This window comes from Barbus barbus (genome assembly GCF_936440315.1).
Source record: "Barbus barbus genome assembly, chromosome: 44".
In the NCBI taxonomy this organism is placed as follows: Eukaryota; Metazoa; Chordata; class Actinopteri; order Cypriniformes; family Cyprinidae; genus Barbus; species Barbus barbus.
Window position 1 is genome coordinate 7,656,955 of NC_136722.1, and position 25,106 is coordinate 7,682,060.

Sequence of the window (25,106 nt, forward strand, 5' to 3'; positions counted from 1 at the left end):
CCACAATCAGAGATAAGAGGTCAATTTTCTTGCTCTTAAGGTCCCATTCACCAAGATTTATACATTTACTGTAACAATGAATTAAGATTTTTTCACATTCTAAAACCTGTTTCACTCTGAAATATGTCACAATACATAAATCAAGTCAGTCATAACTTCTGTTTCATTAATTAAGTTTGCTAAGCAAAGCAGGACACTAATTATGACGGTGTGAAATCAAAAATAAAAATTGCAAGATGCAATAGAGGTTTGCTTTGTTACATTTAAATTGACATTACGTTTTTTTCTAATTGTAAAGCTTAAAACAATGTTAAGATACTGATAAACAGTAGTATTTCGTTGGACTCGGACTCGACTCGGACTCAGCCTTTTAGGACTCGGACTTTAGGAGTCGGACTCAAGTGGTTAAAGACTCGGACTCGACTTGGACTCAACTTAGGTGGACTCGAACCCAACACTACGAAATAGTGTGCCATTCTCCTCTGGCCAGACGAAACCAGCAGTTTAATTCTAGGCTGCAACAAAGTCAGATTGTGCAGAGGACTCGTCTGGTTCCCGTGGTCTTGTCCTGATGGCCGTGTAGGTGACAAGGTCTTCGGATCTGTCTCTGGGGCTCATCTAGTTGAAATGGTGTCCGCTAACATTCAGGGCTGTCGAGGTCATCTCTAGGTACTGATTTACCATCTGGTCTGGATACGGACTGGATCCGGGTGGCTGCAGTTGACCATATGATCTAGATACAGTCTGGATCTGGGTGGCTACGGTAACCTCGGAATATGAAACAGAATAATATTAGCGTAGATGCCATTCTTCTAACAACGTAACAAGTATATTGGTTCTTATGGGAAGTGTTCCCGGTTCTAGTTGACCTAATCAATACAGCCTAACAATCCTTTAACAGATTTGAATTATAGACATGTGTTAGTGTGTTATATGTAAACCAGGTTAAAGAGATGTTTTTTTTTTTCATCTAGATTTAAACTGACAGAGTGTGCCTGCCTCCCGAACAATGTTAGGTAGATTATTCCAGAGTTTGGGAGGTAAATAGGAAAAGGATCTGCTGCAGGATATGAAAAGTTTAGCTGCCTGCAGCTCATCCAGCATGAACTATACACTCTACTGAATAATGAGTTGCTTTGATGAAATTTATGCAAGTTAAATCAGCATGTAATTAATTTTTTTTTACTTTTAATTTTGGTGTGATTTGATTCCAGCCCACAGTGGGTTGATGATTTTGGATACCGCTGACCATGTTCACATCATTTTATTCTCAATGAATTACACAATGTATAAAAGTGAAGATTTTCAACTTAAATATTTAATTCATTGAGATTCAATGTGTGATTTAAGTGTTTCCCTTAAATTTTTTGAGCAGAGTATTTCATATTAGAGGCATGGACTCTAGATTTTGCATACCCCTGACAAAAAATTACTGTCGTAGATTTTTTTTTATAATAATCATAATATAATAAAACCTTGGACCTTTCAAATGATTTATAGTTATAGGTTACCTTGTTAACAGGTCACACTGCAGTCTTCCATAAAACAAGACGTTTTGTTTTATATTATTATTATTATTATTTACAAAAAACAACAACAAAAAACATCCAAAGTGTTTTGTCACCGTTTTTTTGATAAATTTATAATTTAAATAATTTCAATGATATTTTCACTACTTAACTTGCAAATGTCCCCGGTTTTTACATTTCAGAAATCTGGTCACCTTAGTATGTACTGTTTAATATTTCAACATGCAATGAACAGGTTTTAGGGTGCTTGGGTTCGATATGAGGATGCACACCACTATGGCTAAATATATTCTGTGTCTTTATAATACAGGGCTCAGGGTATACATTAACTGCACACTAAAGATGATTGATTGAGATTGAAAACATTGAGATTGAAATTTTTTTTTTGTAGATTACCATTATTACCAACAATTAATTATTTGTATTTATTGATAATTTTTAATGTTTTTCAGCACTAACAATGTAAAAAAAAAATAGTCAAACAAAAATTAAATAATTTTATATATTGCAAATTTCTCCCCCACCTCTGTGAAGCCAAAGCTAGGATACTTTTAAAGATTAGTCTTTGATAGCTGAAAGAATAGCTTCAGCAGATTCCAGGTAAGGCGACAGAGATCTAAAGGTTAGTCATAGCGCTAAAGTAAAGTGTATTACCCAGACCCAATAAAAAAAGCCCTAGACTGCCTCCAAGAGAACATGACCACCCACAAAATTGTGAGAAATTATTTATATAATTATAATTTACATTATACTTGTTTATTTATACACGTTTTCAAACAAAACACCCATAAACCTAGAATTACGCCATGGATATAGTAAAAACAACAACTGATTTTAATTCACAGTAATAAAAATAGAGATCCATTAATTGCAAATTTTGCCATGCCTAATGTCCACCAGGGGGAGACTCGGGCTCTTTATCATTATTAAAGGTGGAGTTTTCATTCTGCACACATGTATTAAATCACATTGAGTGTCAGTACCCATCATTTGCATTAATTGGTCACTATTCGTGACTTTGGAACCCTTTAAGATGAATTTTGCATTTAATTTTCATATATTTTACATTTAAAAAATATTCCCATTGTTCAAGCCAGTGTTCACTTCTGTGTATCCTGGTGTGATAAGAATCATCCTCCAAACATTCAGAACATATATCACAGTGTATGTGCTTGCATTTGAAGCCATTAACTAGCAGTAAAGTTGCATTAGTTTGAAGAAGGTACTTGCCAACTTGAATGCTTCATGTTCACATGCTTTAGTACAGAGGTCTTCAACCCTGCTCCTGGGAACTCACTGTCCTGGAAAGTTTATTTTCAACCGGCTGCAGCACACCTGCCTGCAATTTTCAAGCAGTCTTGAGGAGCTTGATTGGCCGCTTCAGGCGTGTTTGATTAGGGTTGTAGCTAAACTCTTCAGGATAGTGGGTCCCCAGGAACAGGGTTGAAGACCTCTGCTTTAGTACACTTTACATTTGACTAATGCTGCAGTTGGGACCAGAGGTGGGTAATATTGTCATCAAAATGTTTATTTATATATTAATTGCATGTATAATTCTATTTTACTTACTAGCCTCCTATTTATTATGACATCACCAGGCCTACATTTGACCAATATGTAGCTGTCTCTATTTTTAGCTGTGCACAGTGGTTTGACAACAATATTATGCAAAGTAAAAACTTAGTTTGCATGACATTCATTATGCTTGCAATGTGTCACCATATCTGTTGCCTAAAATAATGTGATATTTGATATTTTTTGTAGTGTATTTATAGTGATAACTTACAGTAGTTGACAACTTCACAATAACTCATATAATGTTACAATAGACCCTGCTATCAGGCTCAGCATGTCTTACATAAACTGAATCTTATATGAATCTTATTCCTGGGCAATACAGGAATTGATATCTGCCCTGTGAAATGTGCACTAGAGTATAAAGTGTTACAATTAACCTTATTCACCCAAAATGTGTACAGTTTTGTAATGCTGTTAAGAAAAGAACTAAAATTACATGTTCCTTTTTATTATTTAACATCAGTAATGTAGAAAGATCAACTGATGGTGTGATTATCTTGCACTGTGAAGTAGCTGGAGTAGAGAATTCTGTAACAAACTCACTCATGAATGACGCCTTTTTAATGATGAAGTGATTGCATAAGCTTTAAATGCAGTAGCCTAATGTAGTGGTGATATGAGAGGCTGACCTGGGATCAGCAGGTTGAGTGTGGAGTGTCACTTCCTGTAAGTGCAGAGAGAGGCAGTGCTGAGTTAAAGACACACAAACACAGACACATTACAGCAAAATAGCGAGAGGGAAGAGAGAGGCAGATGACCTGAGTTTCAGCCGCTTGTCTGATTTTCAAACATTGATCATGAATATTTCGAGAGGATCCGACTGAATCTGTCGCTTGTGTGTGAAAAGGAGTCAAAGCGAAACCGTTTTTCCCGTGGCGCACGGATTTCTCGCCCTATTAATCGGTCCGATACACTTCAAATCATCATTACAGAAGATATTTGAGATAATATTATTGTTTACTGTGTATTTGAGAAGAGAGACGCATTTGAACATGGGATGTTTGGGCAACAGCAAGACGGAGGATCAGCGCATCGACGAAAAGGCGCAACGAGAGGCGAATAAAAAGATCGAGAAACAGTTACAGAAAGAGAGACAGGCGTATAAAGCCACACACCGCCTGCTCTTATTAGGTAAGACAGGAATGTATAACCGATACATTAATAACAGGTAGATGTGTCAGCAAACTTCGTGCAGAGATATGGATATATCGTCATCATGGATGGATTGATAATTTCTCCATGGCTCTGGAAATACTCTATTTTAGCTATGTACCATCTTATGTCTTTTTTCTATGCTTTTTAAGGCGCTGGGGAATCCGGGAAGAGCACTATAGTCAAACAGATGCGGATCCTGCACGTCAACGGCTTTAACGCAGAGTGAGTGTGTTTATTTAGCGTTATTTACTGACACTGGGCCTGTACTGTGTTTATTATAACGGATGCGGTATTTATGTTTTGGATGTTAGAATATGGTCGGGCTTCAGATGTACGCCTCTGCCTCTGCGTAAACCTAGTGAGCTGCCTACCTAGACAGTATTTTTGGTTACTATAGGCTTGTGTAGCATTTTGGGCCGCATTTTTGGTCATCATAGACGCATGCAATTTTTTTCGAGTCTCAAATTTGACCGGCCACCTATACAACATTTCGGGCTATAGTGTGTGCAGTATTTTCAGCATTATTTCTGAACTGCGTACCCATACATCCTCTGTCCAATTGGCGCACACCATATATTTGAGTCTCGTTTTTGTGTTGTTTACCTAGACCGTATAGTATAGTATAGTTGGGCCTTATCTAATGGCGTAAAACCGTTAATAATAATAAATAATAACTGAATTGATTATGTATCAGAGTGATATGCTGTTATTTCCATGTTCACTATCAGGATGGCCAGAAATGAGGTCACACTGTGTGCAATATGTGCTGTTTACGCATGTGACCGCTTATAATCACAACTTGCCCATTGATAAGGCCCAACTTTGAGTAATATTAAACTATAGTCACATTAGTAAATTATGGAGAATTATTTTGACACTCCTAATTTTGAGATGTTATTCATTCTTTAATGACAGTTGTTCCTTCCTATTTTCCTCCTCTGTTCAGAGAAAAGAAGCAAAAAATATTGGATATCCGGAAAAATGTGAAGGACGCCATTGTGGTAAGTCATTTTTGTAAATAATTGTTTAATCTCTAGCAGTTGAGTTTTCTGATTAGTGCCCACATTCAGCATGCTTTAACACCTCTGTTTCCATATTCCAGACGATAATATCTGCTATGAGCACCTTAACGCCCCCTGTGTCAATTGCCAACCCGTCCAATCAGCCTAGAGCTGAGTACATCAAAAGTATAGCTCCACTCTCAGATTTTGACTACACAGAGGTAAGAGACCACATCTTAATGTGTTACAGCACTAAGCGGAGTAGCTAAAATAGAATTTTCAAGGGAAATTGATGTCACATACTTGATCACAGAAATGTTGGTTCTTGAGTTGATTAGACAGTAGTTCTGTCTAAGTGTGTTATTATGGTTTAAGTGGTGCACAAATTCCCTTTTAATCCTGTCAATAATACAGACACATACTTCATAATGTATTCTCTGCAATAGATTCTTACACGTGCTTTACTCATGTCTGCTCATGGCAATTGATGTAGATGTCAGTCAATGTCATAACTTCTGTGGGTTGTTTGTTTTGGTATTAGGAAAGATCACATTAAAGCTGCAGTCCGTAAGTTTTGCCTTTTTGTCGCCATCTCTGTTGAAAACCTGGTATTGCAGCCAGGTGCGGAATTATCTTTATTACGTGGTCTGTACTCTGGCATGGCTTCAGCGCGGATGAATCTAATGTTTTGAGGTGAATGTGTAGCTGTCAGTCACCGCACCGGTGTGAATCAAACATTTAGTAATCACAGATTCTAGCTTACGTCTTGGAATATATGACCCAAATCAGAATTTTCACCCTATATTGTCATCTGAACAAGTAACAAGTCTGCCACGTTTGTTCTGAGGAAAAAAGCGTTACAATTAATCGCGCTACCAACAGTGATTAAATCAAACGATCGCTTAGCTCATATCACATCAAACCTTGCAAAGTATTATTATTGTTCTACTTTATTCTCAAATGATTAATGTTAATAACATCAGAATTGCATGACTATGAGTGTAGTGTATATTAGCGTGTAGATTTCCATTTCTGTAGTCTAATCTAATTGTCATGCCATTCGAATTTCATATTAAGAATGTTTTTTTTAAACCCCAAAAGCAAACTATGCTCCCTTCGAAATGGTTTTCTTTAGAATACAAATCTTGTGTAATCTCAGGCTATCTGTATTCAGAAGCACGTTTAAACCTGGAATATAATTTAATTTCGTTCACACGTGTTTCATAAACACAATCCTTTCTGGATCACAATCCGCCATCAAAATGATAAGTTTAATTACTCTAGCTGCTGGGAGAAAAGGCTATAAATGATCTGGCACCTGCAGCATCTGCATGTGCGATAGCCTAGTAGCTGGGAAAACTTCTTTGTTTACAGACGTGACGTAATGACGCAGAACCATGCTCGAATTTCCCGCGAAAACCTACCCGTACCACTCAAATTAGAAAACATGATTATAAGCTAACCGTTGTGAATAGGGCTAAAGTAAGGCGATAGTTTTGAACACTGGCTGGTTATGTACTTTCTCAAATATTGATTTCGGATCATTTTTAACACAAAGTTATGGACTGCAGCTTTAACTAGGGCAATTAATTAAATGCATTTGTTAAATGTAACTTGTTTAGTTACACAAATTACAGTGGTTTCATTTTATTTTTTGAACTTTTGACTTTTTTCACAGAATTGTGAGATATAAACTCGCAATACTGACCTTTTCTTTTCTCAGAATTGTGAGATATAAACTCGTAATTGGGAGTTATAAAGTCAGAATTGTGAGTTAAAGTCCAGTTTTGAGGGGGGAAAAAGACTATGTTCTCAGAATTGCGAGTTTATATCTCAGAATGATGAATTTTTAACTCTCAATTGCGAGTTTATATCACGCAATTCTGAGAAAAAATAAAGTCAGCTGTCAGCTGAAAATATTCAGAAGGAACAAATTAATTCCTTGAGAAATATAACTTCCGGTTCATGTCCATTGCAGCCTTCACATTCTTTCTGATTTGAGTGATCCTTTTCTATCTAGCTAGCTAAATATGTTTAACATGTGAATTCTTGCTAAATATGCAGTTATATTACGGGTCGTTGACATGAATTGTACTCGTGATGGTGGAGCGCTCTTGGAGCGAGTGAAAACCACGACGCTCTGACTTATAAAAAATCCGCTCCTCGCTCCATTCAAAATCACACCGCTCCACTCGCGTACTCTGATTGTGAGTAACTGTTGCTGTCATGAAAGATCTATTTCAGAACCAGCCGCTATCAAAATAATCTGGCTACGGGCACGGACCAGATATTATTGCTGGCGGGCCACTTTATTAGGGCCCAAGCCACTAAGGCGCTGGGGCCTTATTGATCCCCTAAGGATTATTAGGGCCCAAGCTAGTAAGGCGCAGGGCCCTATTGTTTTTCTCAGGATTATTATTTTTATTTATTTTTTTCGACTATCCGGGGCTTTTTTGGGGGACTTAAGGTGCTCAAAAACTCTTGAAAATTGGCACACACGTTGGAATCTGCGGTTATTAGGACGCCACAGAGGCTGGGACCCGGGTGTGGCACAGGGGCTCTACGGCGCACCCTGGAACACAGTCTTAAAACTTGATGTATAGCTCACACATACTTGCACATATTCATATGAAACTCTGTACCCATCTAGATCTCATTGAGCCGAACAACTTTCACGCTGCATGTCTTAGGCTCCGCCCAACAGGAAGTCAGCTATTTAGGGCTGTTTAAAAAGTGCATGCTCTGGAATTTGATATACTCCTCTGAGGATTACCACCCGATTGCCACCAAACTCGGTGAACATGATCAAGACATTGGGGATGCTAAATTACGAAGGAATTTTTGATATCTTGAATGGTTTAATAATGAATAATGTCAAAACACGGGTGATGAGAATCTGTAAAGGATATCAAGTCCTTGATATTACATACTGTTGCCATGGCAATGTGTCAAACTTTAACATTTGTTTTCTGTGAATTTGAAGCACTTAAGATGCTTAGAATTTCATGAAACTCAACACACATCAGTATTAATGATAGTTAGACACTGGCAAAAGCTCATAAATAGGCATGGAGGAGGCACTCTATAGCGCCACCTTTTATAAAAAATGGGGGGGGGTTAGATTTAGCTACAGACACCAAACTCTGTACATATATTGTTCTAATCAAGGCGGACAACTTTCTAATTTACAGTCATTAGCTACGACCAACAGGAAGTCGGCTATATTTATTTAAATGTGGAGTTTTGGAAATATCAGGCTGTAAATAAATTCATACTCCTCCAAGCAGAAACAAGTAGTCCACACCAAACTTTGTCAACATGATGCCAAGATCCTGAAGATGTTAAATTGCAAACGGATTTTGGATATTTTGAATGGTGTGGCTATGGTGATTTATTAAAGTAACAGTAAAAAAAAGATAGCAGTGTTTTTCTTATATTTTTAAAGTGCAGTTTCCAAACACATTTGTACATGCATAGAACAAGTCATTCTGAAGAAGTATGGTTAGTTTCATGACTTTACAAAAAGTCTATGAATAACAGAAAATTAAAAAACTATCAGACATCTGATGTGTGTGCACTATGTACTGTGTGTGTCTGTTGAGGGTGGGGGTGAGGAGCTGGGTGAGGGAGAGAGACAGAGACTTTTAAATCTCACTTTAATCACTAGAAAAAAAATCTGTATTTTATTTATTTATTGCATTACAGTTTAAGAAGCCTCTTAGGCCTCATCCTATTCTGTCCATTTTAGGGACACAAACATTCTCAAAATTCAAAAACATTGACAACATAATTTTATATAATTAGGTTAATAATTATATTAATTACTACATAAAAAAGATCAAAAGATACATACACGTGGACTTATACATTTTTGTGCTGCAAATAATTTGAAACTCATTTGATACTGACCTATGACATCTGAATTTACATAATCTCATTAGTAAATCCGTACATAGATATGGCTAAAGGGTGTTGTTAAGATCAAAATGCAGTGGCTTCATTCACAAAATAGTATAGCCTCAAGTGTGTACTGTTTTCTGTTTTTTCGAAAATGGTTATTACATGATTAAAAAATATTAAGATATATACATTTATGGCATTTCACACAGCATAGAGTATAAAGAATATTTATTTTTTAATATTTTCTTTTGGAGGACCTTAATGCATTGAAAGTGAACACATATTTTGGAAGGACATCTCTAACATTACCACATTTCCATTAACATTACAGTGTTGCCCAAATAAAACATTGTTCATTTAATTCAGAGCAGTTAAAGAATTATAAGAACAGTACTGCTTTGAACTTCACTGTAATAATCTACAGGGAGATGTTTGTGTCAACATTAAAACCACATGACAAATCCTTACATTTTGTTTGTGGTTTGTTTAGGATTGGAGTCTACCTGTCTCCATGACCTCACTACTGCCTCAGGTCAAATGCAATAAGACCATTGCTCTGAACAGTTTTCATATTTGTCTCATGAACCTCAAAGCAAATATGTTGTCTTATTTGCAAATGTTTTCATTCAAATTATGCACTCATGATGTGATGTGGTGTACAAATGAACACTCATGAATGTGTTATGATGATTAAATTATTCATACACAGAATGTGTGTAAACACTGATATCTAAACAAGTTTCTACAGTAACTTTAGCATTATTTTAGTGTCTTTCACCTACAGTTATTCACAAAGTAATGTCAGATACCATGAGAAATAGTAAAATAAACATGCAATTGTTAGGTCTGGGTGATTTATCAGATATTCATAATATGCAGTAGGCCTGTTAATGATTCCCTGACATTCAGTTAAATTCAAAAGCATTTTGAATTTAAACATATCTAATGCATCTTATACATGAAAAGATCCAACTACTACCAACCGTTGTAACAAAAGTAACTTTTTACCTACATTACCATTACCTATGAGTGAAATACAAATAGCGTGTAGACTGACAAGAAACGTAAGGGTTAATTTTACTGTATACATGTAAGCAGTTTTCTCTGCCAAGAAGGGACCGAAGGGATTTATAATGTAATTTCCCTCACCACTGACGCACAGATCAAATATTCCAAAACGTATATTGCTCTCGGTTTTTTAGTTTCCTTAACTTTATATAATGGCTTGTGTGACATTGTGCTTTAATACTGGGTTTAATACTCAAAGGTCATACTTCAGGATTCCCCAAGAATGCTTAACGTGGCTTAATGTACTATTATAGTGATATTTGCATTTAGCAGATGCTTTTATCCAAAGCGACTTACAAATGAGAACAATAATGTGTAAGTGCTGGGAAAAGTCTAGGTTAGCCAAACGCAGTACACACAGCAAGTTTTTTTTTTTTTTTTTTTTTCTTTTTCTATAATAAATAAAAAGAAAACAAGTGTATAGAATAGAAAAATTGAAAAATAGAGAACATTATTGTTAGAGGGTCTCACTTTTTTTTTTTTTTTTTTTTTTTTTTTTTTTTTTCAATGAAAGAAAAGCCAAAGAATTGAGAATGTCAGTCTGAGGCCTTATTTTTTTAAATAAAAAGAAAGCAAATATTGTAAAGCGTGCAAGTGTTAAAGGATCAAGTTTATATATATATATATATATATATATATATATATATATATAATTATACATACATGCATGCATGCATCGTTCACTTGCAGAACGCAAGCACCTAGAAGGCACATACAGTAAGTCTGAAGTAGGGCTGGACAATATGGCAAAAAAAAAAATCTGAACGTTTGACCGATTCTTGTTTTGTTTTTTTACAATTTTTAACTAGTGAACTTGAAAATGTAACTACAACATGATTCAAGTAACTATTTCTTTATTAAACCTCTAGTTAAAGAAAATTATATTCCAAGTGCACCACACATGTTGTCAACATTATGTAATTGTTAAACAAATCATTTGTTAAATATCTATCTTTGTTAAATATCTTATGCATAAACTACAACTACATCTTGTACAAACATGTCTTATATATGTTCAGAAACAATTTGAGGAAAATGCTTTAAAAAAATCTTAAAAGTCTAGGTGATTCAAATTCAAAACGACTGAAGGTATAACATCTGTAGACTATTATTAACTATAAATATTCTGTAAAAACAACAGCAGCTTTCAGCCTGTCACCATGATGCAAACATGAAATATCAGACATACAGTAATAGTTACAGTTTTCTTATTTGCTTGTGCTGCACTCAAGTTAAAAGAAGTTCACTCCCATCTTCTTGCATGTTTTTTCTATTCCACTGCCTGCATCACATCTTGGTGAACACAAAAGCTCATTCTGTGTGAATGGCATCTAAGTGGTTAATCGTTCTTTTCTCTTTACTGTTATCACCGGCATATTTTCAAAGTGTCTAATTCTAATATTTGGTAATATTTGTAATTAAAATCACGATTTCTCCTTGATTTCTAAAATTTAAAATCGTGGCAAAATCGATTAATTCGAATTTAATATAAAATCGGAAAAATGCCCAGCCCTAGTCTGAAGTAGTGAATTGAGGGGTGGGTGCAGAGTAGGGGTGGGCGATATAGCCTCAAAATGATATCACCATATTTCAAGAATATTTGCGATAATATCAACATTTTATTAGTAATTGCAGCTGGCAGGCAGCAGCATTTATTAGTGCAAACACAAAGAAGGGCATTTTCCATCCTTTTCCATTCGAAGTGTAAATCTATTGTCATAAGGTGGCAGAAACAGCATTGAAGTGCAAGTGTTGTAGTAGTTAACTGTCTTGGGCAGCAAGTTACTTAAAGTAATTATTTATAGTTACTAGTTACTTCTCACAAATAGTAACTGACTTAGTAACTGAGCTAAATCATTATAAAAGTAACCAATTACCAGGGAAAGTAAATATTGCGTTACTTTAAGAAAATTTTCAAATATGTTAATGTAAAATGTTAAATGAATGAAATGGACACTACATGGAATAAATTATTATTTTTAAATAGAGATGCACTAATTGACCAGCCAGTGATCGGAATTCGGATCGGTGGATTCTTGACGTCACAGCCACGCGCACGCTCACAGTTGCGTGTAAACATATCGTTTCGCGTAAGAATGATTCTAATTTTAATTGCATTCAGTGTAAACGGCGACTGATAATGTGTTTGTCGTGCCAGATGAGGCTTGCACAGCCTGAGTGAGCGTGTGAGAGAGACAGCAAACACAAAGGGCCTCATTTACGAAACGAACGTAGAACCGAAAATTGGGCATATGGTCGTTTCTAAGCAAAACTTGGAATTGATCAATATGGACACGAGCAGTGGCTACGATCAAATCTCACGTCAGGTCTGAGCTTGTGTTTTTGAGCTAGCCTGAACTTGCGTGCAGCATAGAGAATTTCGGGGAATTGTATAATGACAGCATTTTGTTCATTTAGATTATTTTCCTAAACCGACAAACGTTTTTTTTCTTCTTCCTTTTAGAGCTTTAGCTTTATATGCGCAAATAGCAGCATAAACAACAGACCGTGAGGAATCACACATCGTCGTATCACACACCTGCAGCGCTTCTGTGAATGGATAAAAACAGAAATTATAAAAGGAATTGGATTGGATTGGATTCAATTTATTGTCATTGCACATGTAGGTACAAGGCAACGAAATGCAATAAAGAAGAAGAATACAGCACAACATGAGGAAAGAGAGGAGAAAAAAATAGTCCTCACACTACGCTCCTGAACGAGAGTGCAGTGTGAGAACAGACAAAAACCTCAGCATAGAGCACAGTCAACACAGGAACATAACTTGCATAGAAAATCCAGTTCAGACGAAACAGCCATCCGGCCTGCAGCCATTACAGCGCGAACACAGACCCGTTGTCAACTGACGGGATGAAGCGACGAAGGCGTGGGATGGGGGTAGGGAGGTGTATGAGTGTGTGTATGTGTAAGTTCGTGTGAGTTCGTATGCCTTGAAATCCGTTGCGCCAGTACTCCAAACCAGTTGTCTCAGTTCGCAGGTTGTGGTGCGACATAGCAATTGCCATGGAAACGACCTTGGCCAGAGCCCAAGCGCCCGACAATAACAAGGTGTTTGATGGGGGAGGGAAGAAAGAGCGTCTCCCTGCAGTATTCACAGGAGAGTTGATACCAGAGCGGCCTTGCCAAGCCGTTCTGTTTTGGGAAGCCGGAAAGAGATAAGATTGTTTTGACTTTGGGCGAACAGCTGTCTTCTGGTTTCACAGCTATTCTCATTGTCCATTCTGATCTCCTTGTCCATCAATTTTCCTTTCCAAAGCCGAGAGCTTAGCCGTGATCGAATCCATATTGCGGTTAATCGACTCTGTTTCAGAGCCGACCGCTCTGCCAACAGCCTCAATCATGACGAGCAGCCTTGAGAGGTTTTGGATAGCCAATCCCGTCTCCTAAATTTCCGATAGTTTAGGGCAACACCTAATCCAAACAGCAGAAACCCAGTTATCATGGTTCCGAATAAGATGTCTTCAATGTCCTCCACGGAGAGAGCCGCCAGACACACGACCCGCCATCTCTCCCATGCGTCCATCATGTAGCCAGCAGCAAACGTCCCAGCAGGTTCCGGTTCTCCAGATCCCGATCTTCTAGTCGAGAAGATGGTGTCAATTGCGTTAAGAGACCAGTTGATCAGATCCATAATTTCGGTTTTGTAAAATAGTGCAGCGAGAGTCTCTTAAGAAGGACAAGACAATACGAGAGAGCAAGCAGGGAAGTTCAGGATAGGGAGGGTAGAAAAATGCGACCGCCTTCGAACAGAGCCAAACGAGAATAAATAGGGCTACACAAAATATATTCCTCTTAATTAACAGATTAACAAAAGAAGAAAAAAAGTGTGGGCCACTTTAATTTTTGTGACACTCTTAATGCATTTTATTTGTTTTCTTATTTTTAAAAATGTAACTGATCAGTGATCAGGCAGGTGCCTCACATGCATACACACAACATTTCAGCGTTACTAACTTGACATTTCAGCCATTAATTAAAATAAAATGCAGTCAACGAAACAAAGTTACACTGCACAATTTACAAGGTCCACTGTAAAATCATCATTCAGTGCCGAAACAAAGATTTATTGCGCATGTGAAGGGTGAGGTTTTACGTAGATATTGGAACTCAAGTGAAGTACAAAGCTTTGTTTACATCATAGATGATAGTTTAGCAACCAAATGTTACATGGCAAAAATGGAAACATTTGGATGTCGAATGAGAGAGGCTTGTGAGCCCAATGCCATTTAGTTTCGCTTTAATAAATTCATTTTAGCTTGACGTTGTATTCTGTTTATAATGAATGCCACTATAGCCTAATTTGTGTTTTACTTCATAATTTAATATACTATTTTATAGCTACTCATTTTTTTTTTATTCTTGTTCTGTAATACCGTCAGATTTAAAGGGTTTGTTGTGGATTAAGGAGAACTAAATAATCTATATAGGCTAGTGTTTATAATGTTTATAAATGTTTTAATTTATATGTAGGCCTATATTAAATATATTTAATATACATATAAATTAATGCAATTGTTTGCAATTTATAAGGTTAAAGGGTGTTTTTGGAGTAAGATCAATTTCTATTTCATGAGATTGCTTCCTCTTTTTGGCCGGGTTATGTTTCTCCGTGTTGTAAACTGTAGGGGTGAGGCTTCTAAACCGGGTGTTTTTAGGGGCATAATATTCAAATGATGATTGTTTTCAGCCGCCACATTTATCAATGTGCGATCTTTCGTACGATGGGATTGGCGGCGCACAAATGTTTCATAAATCACATGTGAACTCTGTCGTAAGTTGATTTGTGTGCTCGGATCGTTAGGTTGATAAATGAGACCTCAAAGTAACTCACAGAAATTTATAGATGCATACTGCGGTAGAAGAAAAAAGTTATTTTCAATATATGATTTAGATATGCAACATTATACGGCCATGATGTTTCCCCAAATATCAATATCAACAAGATTGCAACGTGACACTGATTTTATACAATAGTATTTAAATAAACAAGAAGTTAAAATTAAGTGACTTCGATTTTAGACAAAATATTGACTGTTTTTGCTGACGAAAATAGTTCCGATCAAAGCCACAGCAGAACTGCTGTGTGTCTCCGAGCAACACACAGCGGTGTTTTGTTACTGAATGAATCCATGTTTTTGAACGATTTAGTCAAATGATTCAGTGGCCCATTCATAAGGACCGTTACTTGCCTCGTTTCTGAATTAATCAGCCGTTTGAATGAATCGGTTGAATGAATTAATAAATGACTCACTCATTTAAACAGACATTTGCCGCCACCTACTGCTGATTTAGTCATATTTAAAATGCTCGCCCCTATTTTGATCGTGCTAAACGTAGAGAGTATAAACCAGGTTCTACACCTGAAGCGTTCTCACTGACAGCGCTTCTCTTCACTTGAGTGAAATCTGAATCCTGCTACAATGTGCCGCGACTCGGCAACACACGCTGTATGGAGCAGACGCTTTGGAGCAGCGCAGACCATGCACTCGCGCACATGCGATCACGTCAAAATTTGGTCGCAGTCTAGAGCCCTGGATAATTAAAATGCAGTGGTTGCCTCTAATTTTAAATGGAAAGAACGCAGACAAAAGCCTTATTTTGTTTATATGAAGAGATTTATTTTATTTGTGTTATTTATTTGATTTGGAGCTTGTTTTAAAATTTCAATTTAGTTTTGTTATTTACATTTACATTATATTTACATTTTGTTATTTAGCAGATGCTTTTATCCAAAGCAACTTACAAATGAGGACAATAGAAGCCATCAAAACCGACAAAAGAGCAATAATATGCAAGTGCAGGTTCTGTAACTTCGGTCTAGTTTATTCATGGTTTTGTGACGGAGCCCTGACACTCCCTTCTTGTCTTGTTTTCTGGTGGCTTCGAGTGTGCTCGAGCCGTGCGCTCTCTCGTCTGCGTGCTCCGTTTCATGTTGGGGTGTGGTGTTCGGATCCCGGCACTCCTGTCTTGTTCCCGACTCGGTTCTGATTTCGTGTCGGGGTTCGGACACTATGGTTGTTATAAAAGTTATGGTTGATGTGCCTAGCTGGATGGTGAAATTTTAATGAAGAGATAGGTTTGCTAAAACCACAAGCAGTTCTGTTTTTGCAAGGTTGAGTTGAAGGTGATTGTCTTTTATCCAACAAGAAATGTCTGAGACATGCTGAGATGTGAGCAGATATCGTCAGATCATCAGGATGGAATGAGAAGTAGAGTTGAGTGTCATCAGCATAGCAGTGAGATGAAAAGCCATGTTTCAGAATCTAGTGCCATGTAGACCGAGAAGAGAAGTGGTCCAAGAACTGAGCCCTGAGGAACCCCAGTAGCTACCTCACCACTCCAAAATACTTTGAAAAATCTATCTCGGAGGTAAGACTCAAACCACTGGATTGCGCCCTATGCCAGTAGGGTTGATAGGAGCATCAGGTGGTTAACCGTATCAAAAGAAAGATAAATATTGAAGATTTGGAAGCCGCTCTTACCAGTCTAAGGGCTTCAACAACTTTGAGTTTTAGTTGAAAATATAGTTGAAGATATAAAGAGACTGAATTTAACAGGCAACAGGCTGATAAACCCAACAAGTGCTTTCCCATTGAAAACCATTATTTAAAAAAAGTGACTTAATGCATTAAGACAGTAATATAAAAATACCAAACTTGGTATACAGCTTATTAGTGATACAGGCAATCAGATGAGACCAGAAGAATGCAACACACTGCACTGCACGCTAAGCATTTGCTTTATTTTTCTATGGTGGAAAGTTGCTGAATATTAAAGGGGTCATATAATGCTACATGCACTTTTACAAGTTGTTTGAATTGAAATGTGTGTTGTCAGTGTGTGTACACAACCACCCTATGATGATGAAAATCCACCGTGTTTTTTTTTTTTTTTTTTTTTTTTATCTACTAAAATCTTTACCCTTTCTCAAATCGAGCCGATCTGTGTGACATCACACGGACGAAGGCCCTCCCACGATAGTTTGATTGACAGTAGTGTTTTTGGGGGAAGATGGGGAACAATAATCTGTCGTGTCATGGCGGTCATGATTAGACGTACCGCTCTATCAGTGCCCTTATTTCTAGTCTTTCATTTGAAGAAGACATATGTGCGCATACAGTACTGGTTCATGTTTAGAGCACGGGAGAATATTAAATATTGTTCACATAAACTTGTAACAGGCTGTTTTCACTGATGTGTAACCTTTTTAGGGTTTCATGACCCTTTAACAAATCTTGGAATGTAAAATATTTGTATGTAAGAACAGATGTAAACAGTTTTTTTTAATAGCAGAATAGTTTAGTAGTGAAAGAGCACTATGCAATGCAGAAGGCAAGCGTTTCAGCTATTGCTGATAAGTTATGTATGATTTCTAAATAGATGCTTCTTTCAGAACCAAAATAGTTTGTATTTGGTAACTAGCGCTATAGGGGAGATGGCATGAGTGTGCACAGCCACGTGTATGTTTGTGTGTGTGTTTGCCACTGTTACTTAATTAAAATTTCTCTCTATTGAGTCGCAGAGAGCGGTCGGCCTGTCATGTGTTTTATAAGGCTGATTCGATCAGAGTTCAAAGTGGCAGCTAGCAGAGGACACGCACACAGAACTCTCTTAAACATTATTGGACTCTTTTTCTGAGCTATTTGATGTTAAAGATGATGGTGATTATGTCATTATACAGATGATAAACATAATACACACTGTAAACATTTTATGTTATTAAATAGTAAGCCAGTTTACCTCTTGCAAATTGAGTTGCAAATGAAAGTTTTTTTTTTTTTTTTTTTTTTTTTTTTTTTTTTTTTGAGGTGTGCTATTTTATGATTAATATGATGGGGTTTGTGCTTTTGTATGTGTGTGTGTTTTGGCTGCAGTGCTGTCTCCATTAATTAGGCTCTTTATGTAATGGTGTATTGATTTTTGTTAGTAAACACACTGACCAACTGCTAACAGATAAGAGCTGATGGGGGTCGTCCGTCTTTCTGAACCAAACGCATGTGTGTACCAAAAGAGAACATGCTCAGTGAGGGTTTAGTCAAGTATGTAACAGAGGGAAGAGTTACAAGAATAAATGAGGACAAAATAAATTTATATATTTTTTGTTTGTAGTTTATTTAGAATAGATTTAGCTATCACACAAAATAACTTGAGATTCACTCGTGAGTGCAGTTAAACATTTTATTAGGAACAATAAAAGCTGACTTTTTAGCATCATTGCTCCAGTCACATGATCCTTCAGAAATCATTCTATTCTGATTTGCTGCTCAAAGAAACATTTATTATTATTATTATTTTTTTTTTATATATATAAATAAGTTCAGAAGAACAGCATCGTTTGTAACATGATAAATGTCTTTTATCATCACTTGTGTGCCAAATAAGTTTTAATTTCTATATATACTGACTCCAAGCTTTTGAACCTGGCATTTTCATAGTGTATATATAGGCTATTGTTTATGTGCTCTGAAGGAGGAAAAAAAAAAAAAAATGGCGGGTGCGCGTGGTGCATTAGATATGAGTTGAGACGGGAAAACTGGACATCGTGTTGGTTTCATACGGATTACTTTAACAGAGAATATTTGTTTTGGATGTGACTTAATTTAAAAGTAGATATTTCAAGCTTTCTATACATATATTTCTCATGTATTTAAGGCGAGTATTCTCGGAGATCCATGTTGTTTTATTTACGAGTCTGTGAAGAGAGGTGACCGAGACAGAGCCGGCAGAGAACCCTGTTTATTTTGTCTATTTTTTAAAAGCACATTGTTTTGTTGTTGTTATGACTATATACAAATAAAAGTAAACCCTTTGCAGTTTCAAACGATATCTTGTTCTTATCTGTACGATTTTTAGTTCTTTTCGCGTCGTAAAGAAAATACGAGACAGCCCGCACTGGTGCTTCAACCCCAGGGGGTTAATCTATTATGTGTTCCAGAGCAAATAGTTTTGGCAAAATCTCACCATGTTTATGTAACTGTGCTGTATATCAGAGCGCTGCCTTTGTACTTTTGATTGAGTTGCCTAGCAACTTTTATGATGGCTGTTGTTGTTTATTAAATATTATTATTTAATATTTAATATACATAATATTAGTATTTAGCAGAGGTGGGGGACTCTAGTCACATGGCGTGACTCAAGTCTGACTCCAGCCGCAAATTTAAGGACTTGTGACTTGCTTGACTATATAAATAAAATGACTTGACTTGACTTGAACTCAGAGATGGGTACTCAAATTAGTGACTCGGACTCGAGTCGCACTCAAGTCACATTTTTATAGACTTCAGACTCGACCTGAAATGACTCCAGACTCAAGTCTTTTATCCTTAAATACTTATATAACTGATATTCAAAAGGCCAATCGCATCCACACCCCAGCATCCATCCGGACCACGAGCTGTAACAGCAGTACCATTTTAAGTGAGCACTGCGTCAAAACAGGGGAGTGGATCACATAACAGGTGGTCAGGGTCCTTTATGATACATTTCTTTCAGTGCTATATCAGATGCCTGTCTGTGTGACACAGGCCCAGGCCCCTCCCGCGATTATTGATTGACATTAACGTTTTACCTTAGACCCGCCTTGAGTGAGCGGTCATCAGTCCACCATTGTTTTGAATCGGGTTGCTGAAAATAGAGCTGATTTTGACAAGGTACACTGCCATTGAGAAATTTTAACCAAAGTATGTTATAGACTTTTCATTAAGATCCTAAAGAATCATATCAACCTGTGGAAAATGGGCATCCGATGACCCCTTTAACCCTCTGGGGTCTGAGGTGATTTTGGGGCCCTTGAGATGTTTTAACATGCCCTGACATTTGTGCTTATTTCAGCTACTTGTAACACACTATTGGCCAACATGTCATTTTTTTGTATTCAGCACAAACTGTTCTACAATAATGTGTGAGCAAGATGGATGTACATGTTTGCATTTTTTAGAAAAAAAATATGCGTGGTTAAGTTTTGGGGGGACAAATGTAGCTGAAATAAGGCCATAAAACCCATACTGAATAGTTCTGAATAAGACTTTTGAGTTATCAGTCTTGTAGGCTAGAATCTTTACTTCAAAATTATGTTTTATTCAAAATAATCCTGCTTACTCCATCACAGAAAACAATATATTGATTTATAGGGCTGTGTATTGGCAAGAATCTGGCGATATGATGCGTATCATGATACATTGCGATACTTTAAGCAAGGCGATATATTGGGATATTTCTTATTTTAGGAGTAGGATATATATTTTTTTAGGAAAGCTGTCATTAAGAACACGCATATGCAAACCTTAGCAAAAAATAAATAAAAATAGTTTAACCAGAACACACTGCAGAACACACTGGGATCTGCATTTGCAATAATCAGTCTCTATAACATTCAACATTATTGTACCACTTTTTGTGCAGTATGAGTAAAGGGGGAAATATTCAAGTGCTTGCATGATTCTTTAGTTAAATGTATGTATAAAATGTATTTTATAAAAAGATAAAATATGTATAGACTCTACTTTAAAAGTTCACAGTTTAAGTTTACAATTGTGACATGCAATGCCCTAACATTTGATCTGAACAAAAAATTGCATCTACTTAATATCAATGAAAAATAAAGTACTTGCAGGATTCCTAAAGAAAACAAAACAATAGTAAAACAATCAAATAAATACAGATGTTAAACATTCTCAGGACTTTTCAACTTGGATTTCACAGGTTTTTCAGTTTGTATATGTTCTGCGTGGAATCGCAGGGACCGCGACGCGAGCACCGCCCCAACTGCACAAAACATGGCTGTAATGGAGATAATGAAAATATCTGAAGACTGTTATGAAAATGAATGTTAAAAATAAAATGACATGAAAACATGTCTATGAAAACATGAACAGATGATTAGATGTTAGATTATGATTATGATGCAGCAATGTTGTTAAAAAAAGAAGCATCTAAAAAAGAATAGCTGCCTGAGGTGAAGCTGACTTTATGCCAATAAACTGAAACCTGTTCTATGACACTTCCTATGATATTAACCAGATAGCTTAGATACATAACACCAATGTAACATTACAACTTGTATCTGCTCAAAAGGATCCATATGCCAGTGAATTTTAAGTTACATGCTATAGGAGAGAGCGAGAGCGAGAGAGAACGCTTCCCCCGTGATGCGCTTTCAACAACCCGCTGAAACACGGGTAAGGACGGAATTTACCATAGATTTCACATTCTATAAAGTTCTCATTATAATGTTTGTCATTTATGTTTATTGCAGATTTGTGCTATATTTTCATCTACATTATCAAGTGATTCCTAAAATCGCATTTTCGAAGCCATACGAAATACGAAAACTATTTTAATTGAAGTATGCCTACTGTTGAAAAAATATGAGGAAAAACATCTGCTGCATTATTATAGGATCAGTATTTTTGAAAAACATCTAAAAGCAATATGACAGTCTAAAATAGCTAAGTCAATATTGGGAATTGCATTTGAGCATGAAACTACACTGGTAATACTGTATGCAGCGCATTCAGCTGCATGTAAATGAATGTTAATATCCCAACGTATCCTATGTCAAGTTATTTGTATAGCGCTTTTAACAACACAAATTGTCAAAGCAGCTTTACATCAGCTTGATATAAAGCTGGGTGGCTTTATGTCAGCTTTATAGTATTTAGATGGGGAAATAGTGTCTCTCTCCTCTGGCCAGACAAAATCAGCAGTTTAAATCTAGGCTGCAGCAGAGTCAGATTGTGCAAAGGACTCATCTGGTTCCTGTGGTCTTGTCCCTATGGCCGTCTAGGAGACAGGGTCTTCACTGGGGATCAGTCTCTGGGGATCATCTAGTTGTCCTGTCTCCACTGACGTTCAGGGCTGTAGCGGTCATCTCTAGGGGCTGATCCACCATCTGATCTGGATACAGTCTGGATCTGGGTGGCTACGGTGACCTCGGAATAAGAAAGAAACAGACTAATATTAGCGTAGATGCCATTCTTCTAACGATGTAACAAGTACATTGGGTGTTTTGGAAAGTGTTCCCGGTTCCGGTTGACCTAATTAATGCAGCCTAGCAGCCCATTAACGGATTTGAATTATAGAAATGTGATAGTGTATTATGTGTAAACCAGGTTAAAGAGATGGGTATTTAATCTAGATTTAAACTGACAGAGTGTGTCTGCTTCCCAAACAGTGTTAGGTAGATTGTTGTAGAGTTTGGGCGCTAAATAGGAAAACGATCTCCCGCCCGCAATTCATTTTGATATTCTATCAAATGGCCAGAGATCGCAGCGGACATGGACTATAATGCGATAAGAGCTCACTCAAATACTGAAGTGCCAAACCATTCAGGGCCTATAGGCAAGATCTTAAAATGTATACGATGGTTAATAGGGAGCCAGTGCAATGTTTACAGAACCTGGCTAATGTGGTCATACTTCCTGGTCCTAGTAAGAACTCTAGCTGCTGCATTTTGAACCAGCTGGAGTTTGTTTATTAAACGCGCAGAACAACCACCCAATAAAGCATTACAATAATCTAGCCTAAAGGTCATGAACGCATTAATTAATGTTTCTGCATTTGACATTGAGAGCATAGGTCGTAATTTAGATATATTTTTAAGATGGAAAAATGCAGTTTTACAAATGCTAGAAACATGTTTTTTGAAGGAAAGATTGCTATCAAAAAGTAGATTTACAGAGCAGCCATCAAGTATTAGACCGTGATCTAGGTTATTAAAGGCAAAAGTTTTTGGTCCAATAATTAACACCTCTGTTTTTTCAGAATTTAGTAGTAAGAAATTGCAGTGTACTTATTTCAGTTTTTCCTTTGTAATAAATTTGCAAAGTTTCCATAAATATGTTTTTTTGCTTTGTCGTTAAGGTGTATGGAGTTGGAATTTAAAGCAGTTTAACATTAAGGGGTATGAATACTTTTGCAAGGCGGTACACACACACATTTATTTTTATATATATATAAGACTGCAAGGGAAGCTCGGCTTCCCCTATAATGTCAAAAAATGAATGGTCAAACATGTACTATTGTGTTAACATTTTATTGATTAAAAATGCGTTAGAACACGTTCATCTCAGAGACGAGTTTGTTCAGAATCAGCTACATATAGCAGGTGACTCGATTTCCTTCTCATATATTCCCGTAGCATCAGTGTATTTGCCTGTTGAAGCCCAGCGTCCGTTGACTTCAATGGGGCTGCTTTGAACAGTTTTTTTCAGTGCTTCAAAACTAGACGCTCATTGGATAAATGCTGCGATTATGTCCCGCCCCCGGACGCTCAGCGTCTCTGGGGTGAATGGAGGAGTGGGCGGGGCTGGACTCCGGGCTTCTGCGTGATGATTGGAGGGTTTGTCGAAAGACTGCATCTCCTTTTGATTGACAGTGATTGTGTCCTATAAGAAGTCGCTGATGCTGAAGATATTCGAGCCAGTGTTGCCAACTTAGCGACTTTTCAGACCACCCTAGCGACCTTTTTCCCCAAAAGTGACGAGCGACAAATCTAGCGACTTCTTTGACAAACCTTAGCGAGTCTCTGTGATCGCTGGTACTGCCGCAACGGCGCGTGAGTGAGCGCGCACGCACCTCTTTCTCTGTTCAGTGAGCGGCTGAGAGGAGCAGCGCGTTCAGTTCAAATAGATATTATGTTGCTTCTCTAATTTTACATGCAAATATAGCCGAAATCACAGCACAGGAATTGTCTTGTCTTATCTTATGTGTATTATTTGATTTAATCAGACGACGGCTCAATTATAAATTAGGATTTTTGTGCAGACTAACTTCTTGGGAGGGAGAGCTGGTTATGTATTCTTAAAGGGCTGCCTTTCAGTCACTATTTCATATTTATCCCGTTGACTGACAACATAAACAGTAAAATATATAAAGGAAAACAGTTTTATTGAGAATTTGGCTGCATTAAAATACAGTATGAGCACAGAGAGACAAACAAATGTAAAAAGCAATATGACGCGATGACGTAATGAATATGCTAATTAGCGCATGACGTCATCTGGCGACATTTAGCGACTTTTCAAACTGGCTTTAGCTACTTTCCATTGAAAGAAGTTGGCAACACTGATTCGAGCTCAGTCCCATAGTGGACTTTGCAAGTGTAGTCAAAAGACAAACTGCTGCAACCTATTTCTTGATATTTGCTTGGCGAAATTGCTGGCCAATTTTCATTATACATTTCACACAATTATACACCACATTCCTTGTTTCAGTTTAGCCTAATTCCCACATTTCCTCCATCGAGTTTAATGTTTTTTTTAGATCGTTTGTTCATTCATTCATTCATACAGTAGGTCAGGTGGTGAACTAGCCAGCTAGCAAACTGCACACGATGGCAGAATTTACGTATAAATAAATGGACAATTTTTATGATGTAGGCCGAAAATGAGCTTCCCCTCTTTGAAAGACCAGCAGCCGCCACTGATATATGTGTGTGTGTGTGTGTGTGTGTGTGTGTGTATATATATATATATATATATATATATATATATATATATATATATATATATATATATATATATATATATATATATATATATATGTATATATATGTATATGTATGTGTGTGTTTGTACACAGACACATGCACACACAATCTGAAAATAAGGAAAAAATAATATATTAACAGGAAAGCTCTAGTATAATAAAGAGCCTAAAGAGCCTTTTCAGTTCAATAAGTGTGCTGTCGGATTGTCATGTTGTATCATCATATTCACCTGCTTGTGTGTTTGTTGTGTGTTATTCTGTCTGCAGCATTTTGTAAAACAGATCTGTGTCACACTGTACAGGTGGGTGTATGTGTGAGTCCCAGGGTGTGTCTGTTGCACTCAGTGGTGACAGTAGAGCCGGGCGT

At 37.0% G+C, this 25,106-nt stretch overlaps 1 protein-coding gene across 1 annotated transcript in view; it reads left to right on the forward strand.

Annotated features, from left to right (window-relative positions):
- The first annotated feature begins 3,791 nt into the window (after positions 1-3,791).
- The window catches only part of gnal (guanine nucleotide binding protein (G protein), alpha activating activity polypeptide, olfactory type), a 238,373-nt gene continuing 217,058 nt past the window's right edge, over positions 3,792-25,106 (forward strand). The window contains exons 1-4 of the mRNA XM_079407004.1: positions 3,792-4,238; positions 4,412-4,484; positions 5,209-5,263; positions 5,365-5,484. Of these exons, the coding sequence (XP_079263130.1) occupies positions 4,100-4,238; positions 4,412-4,484; positions 5,209-5,263; positions 5,365-5,484 (387 nt within the window). The 5' untranslated portion in view covers positions 3,792-4,099. The remainder of the gene's footprint in view (positions 4,239-4,411; positions 4,485-5,208; positions 5,264-5,364; positions 5,485-25,106) is intronic.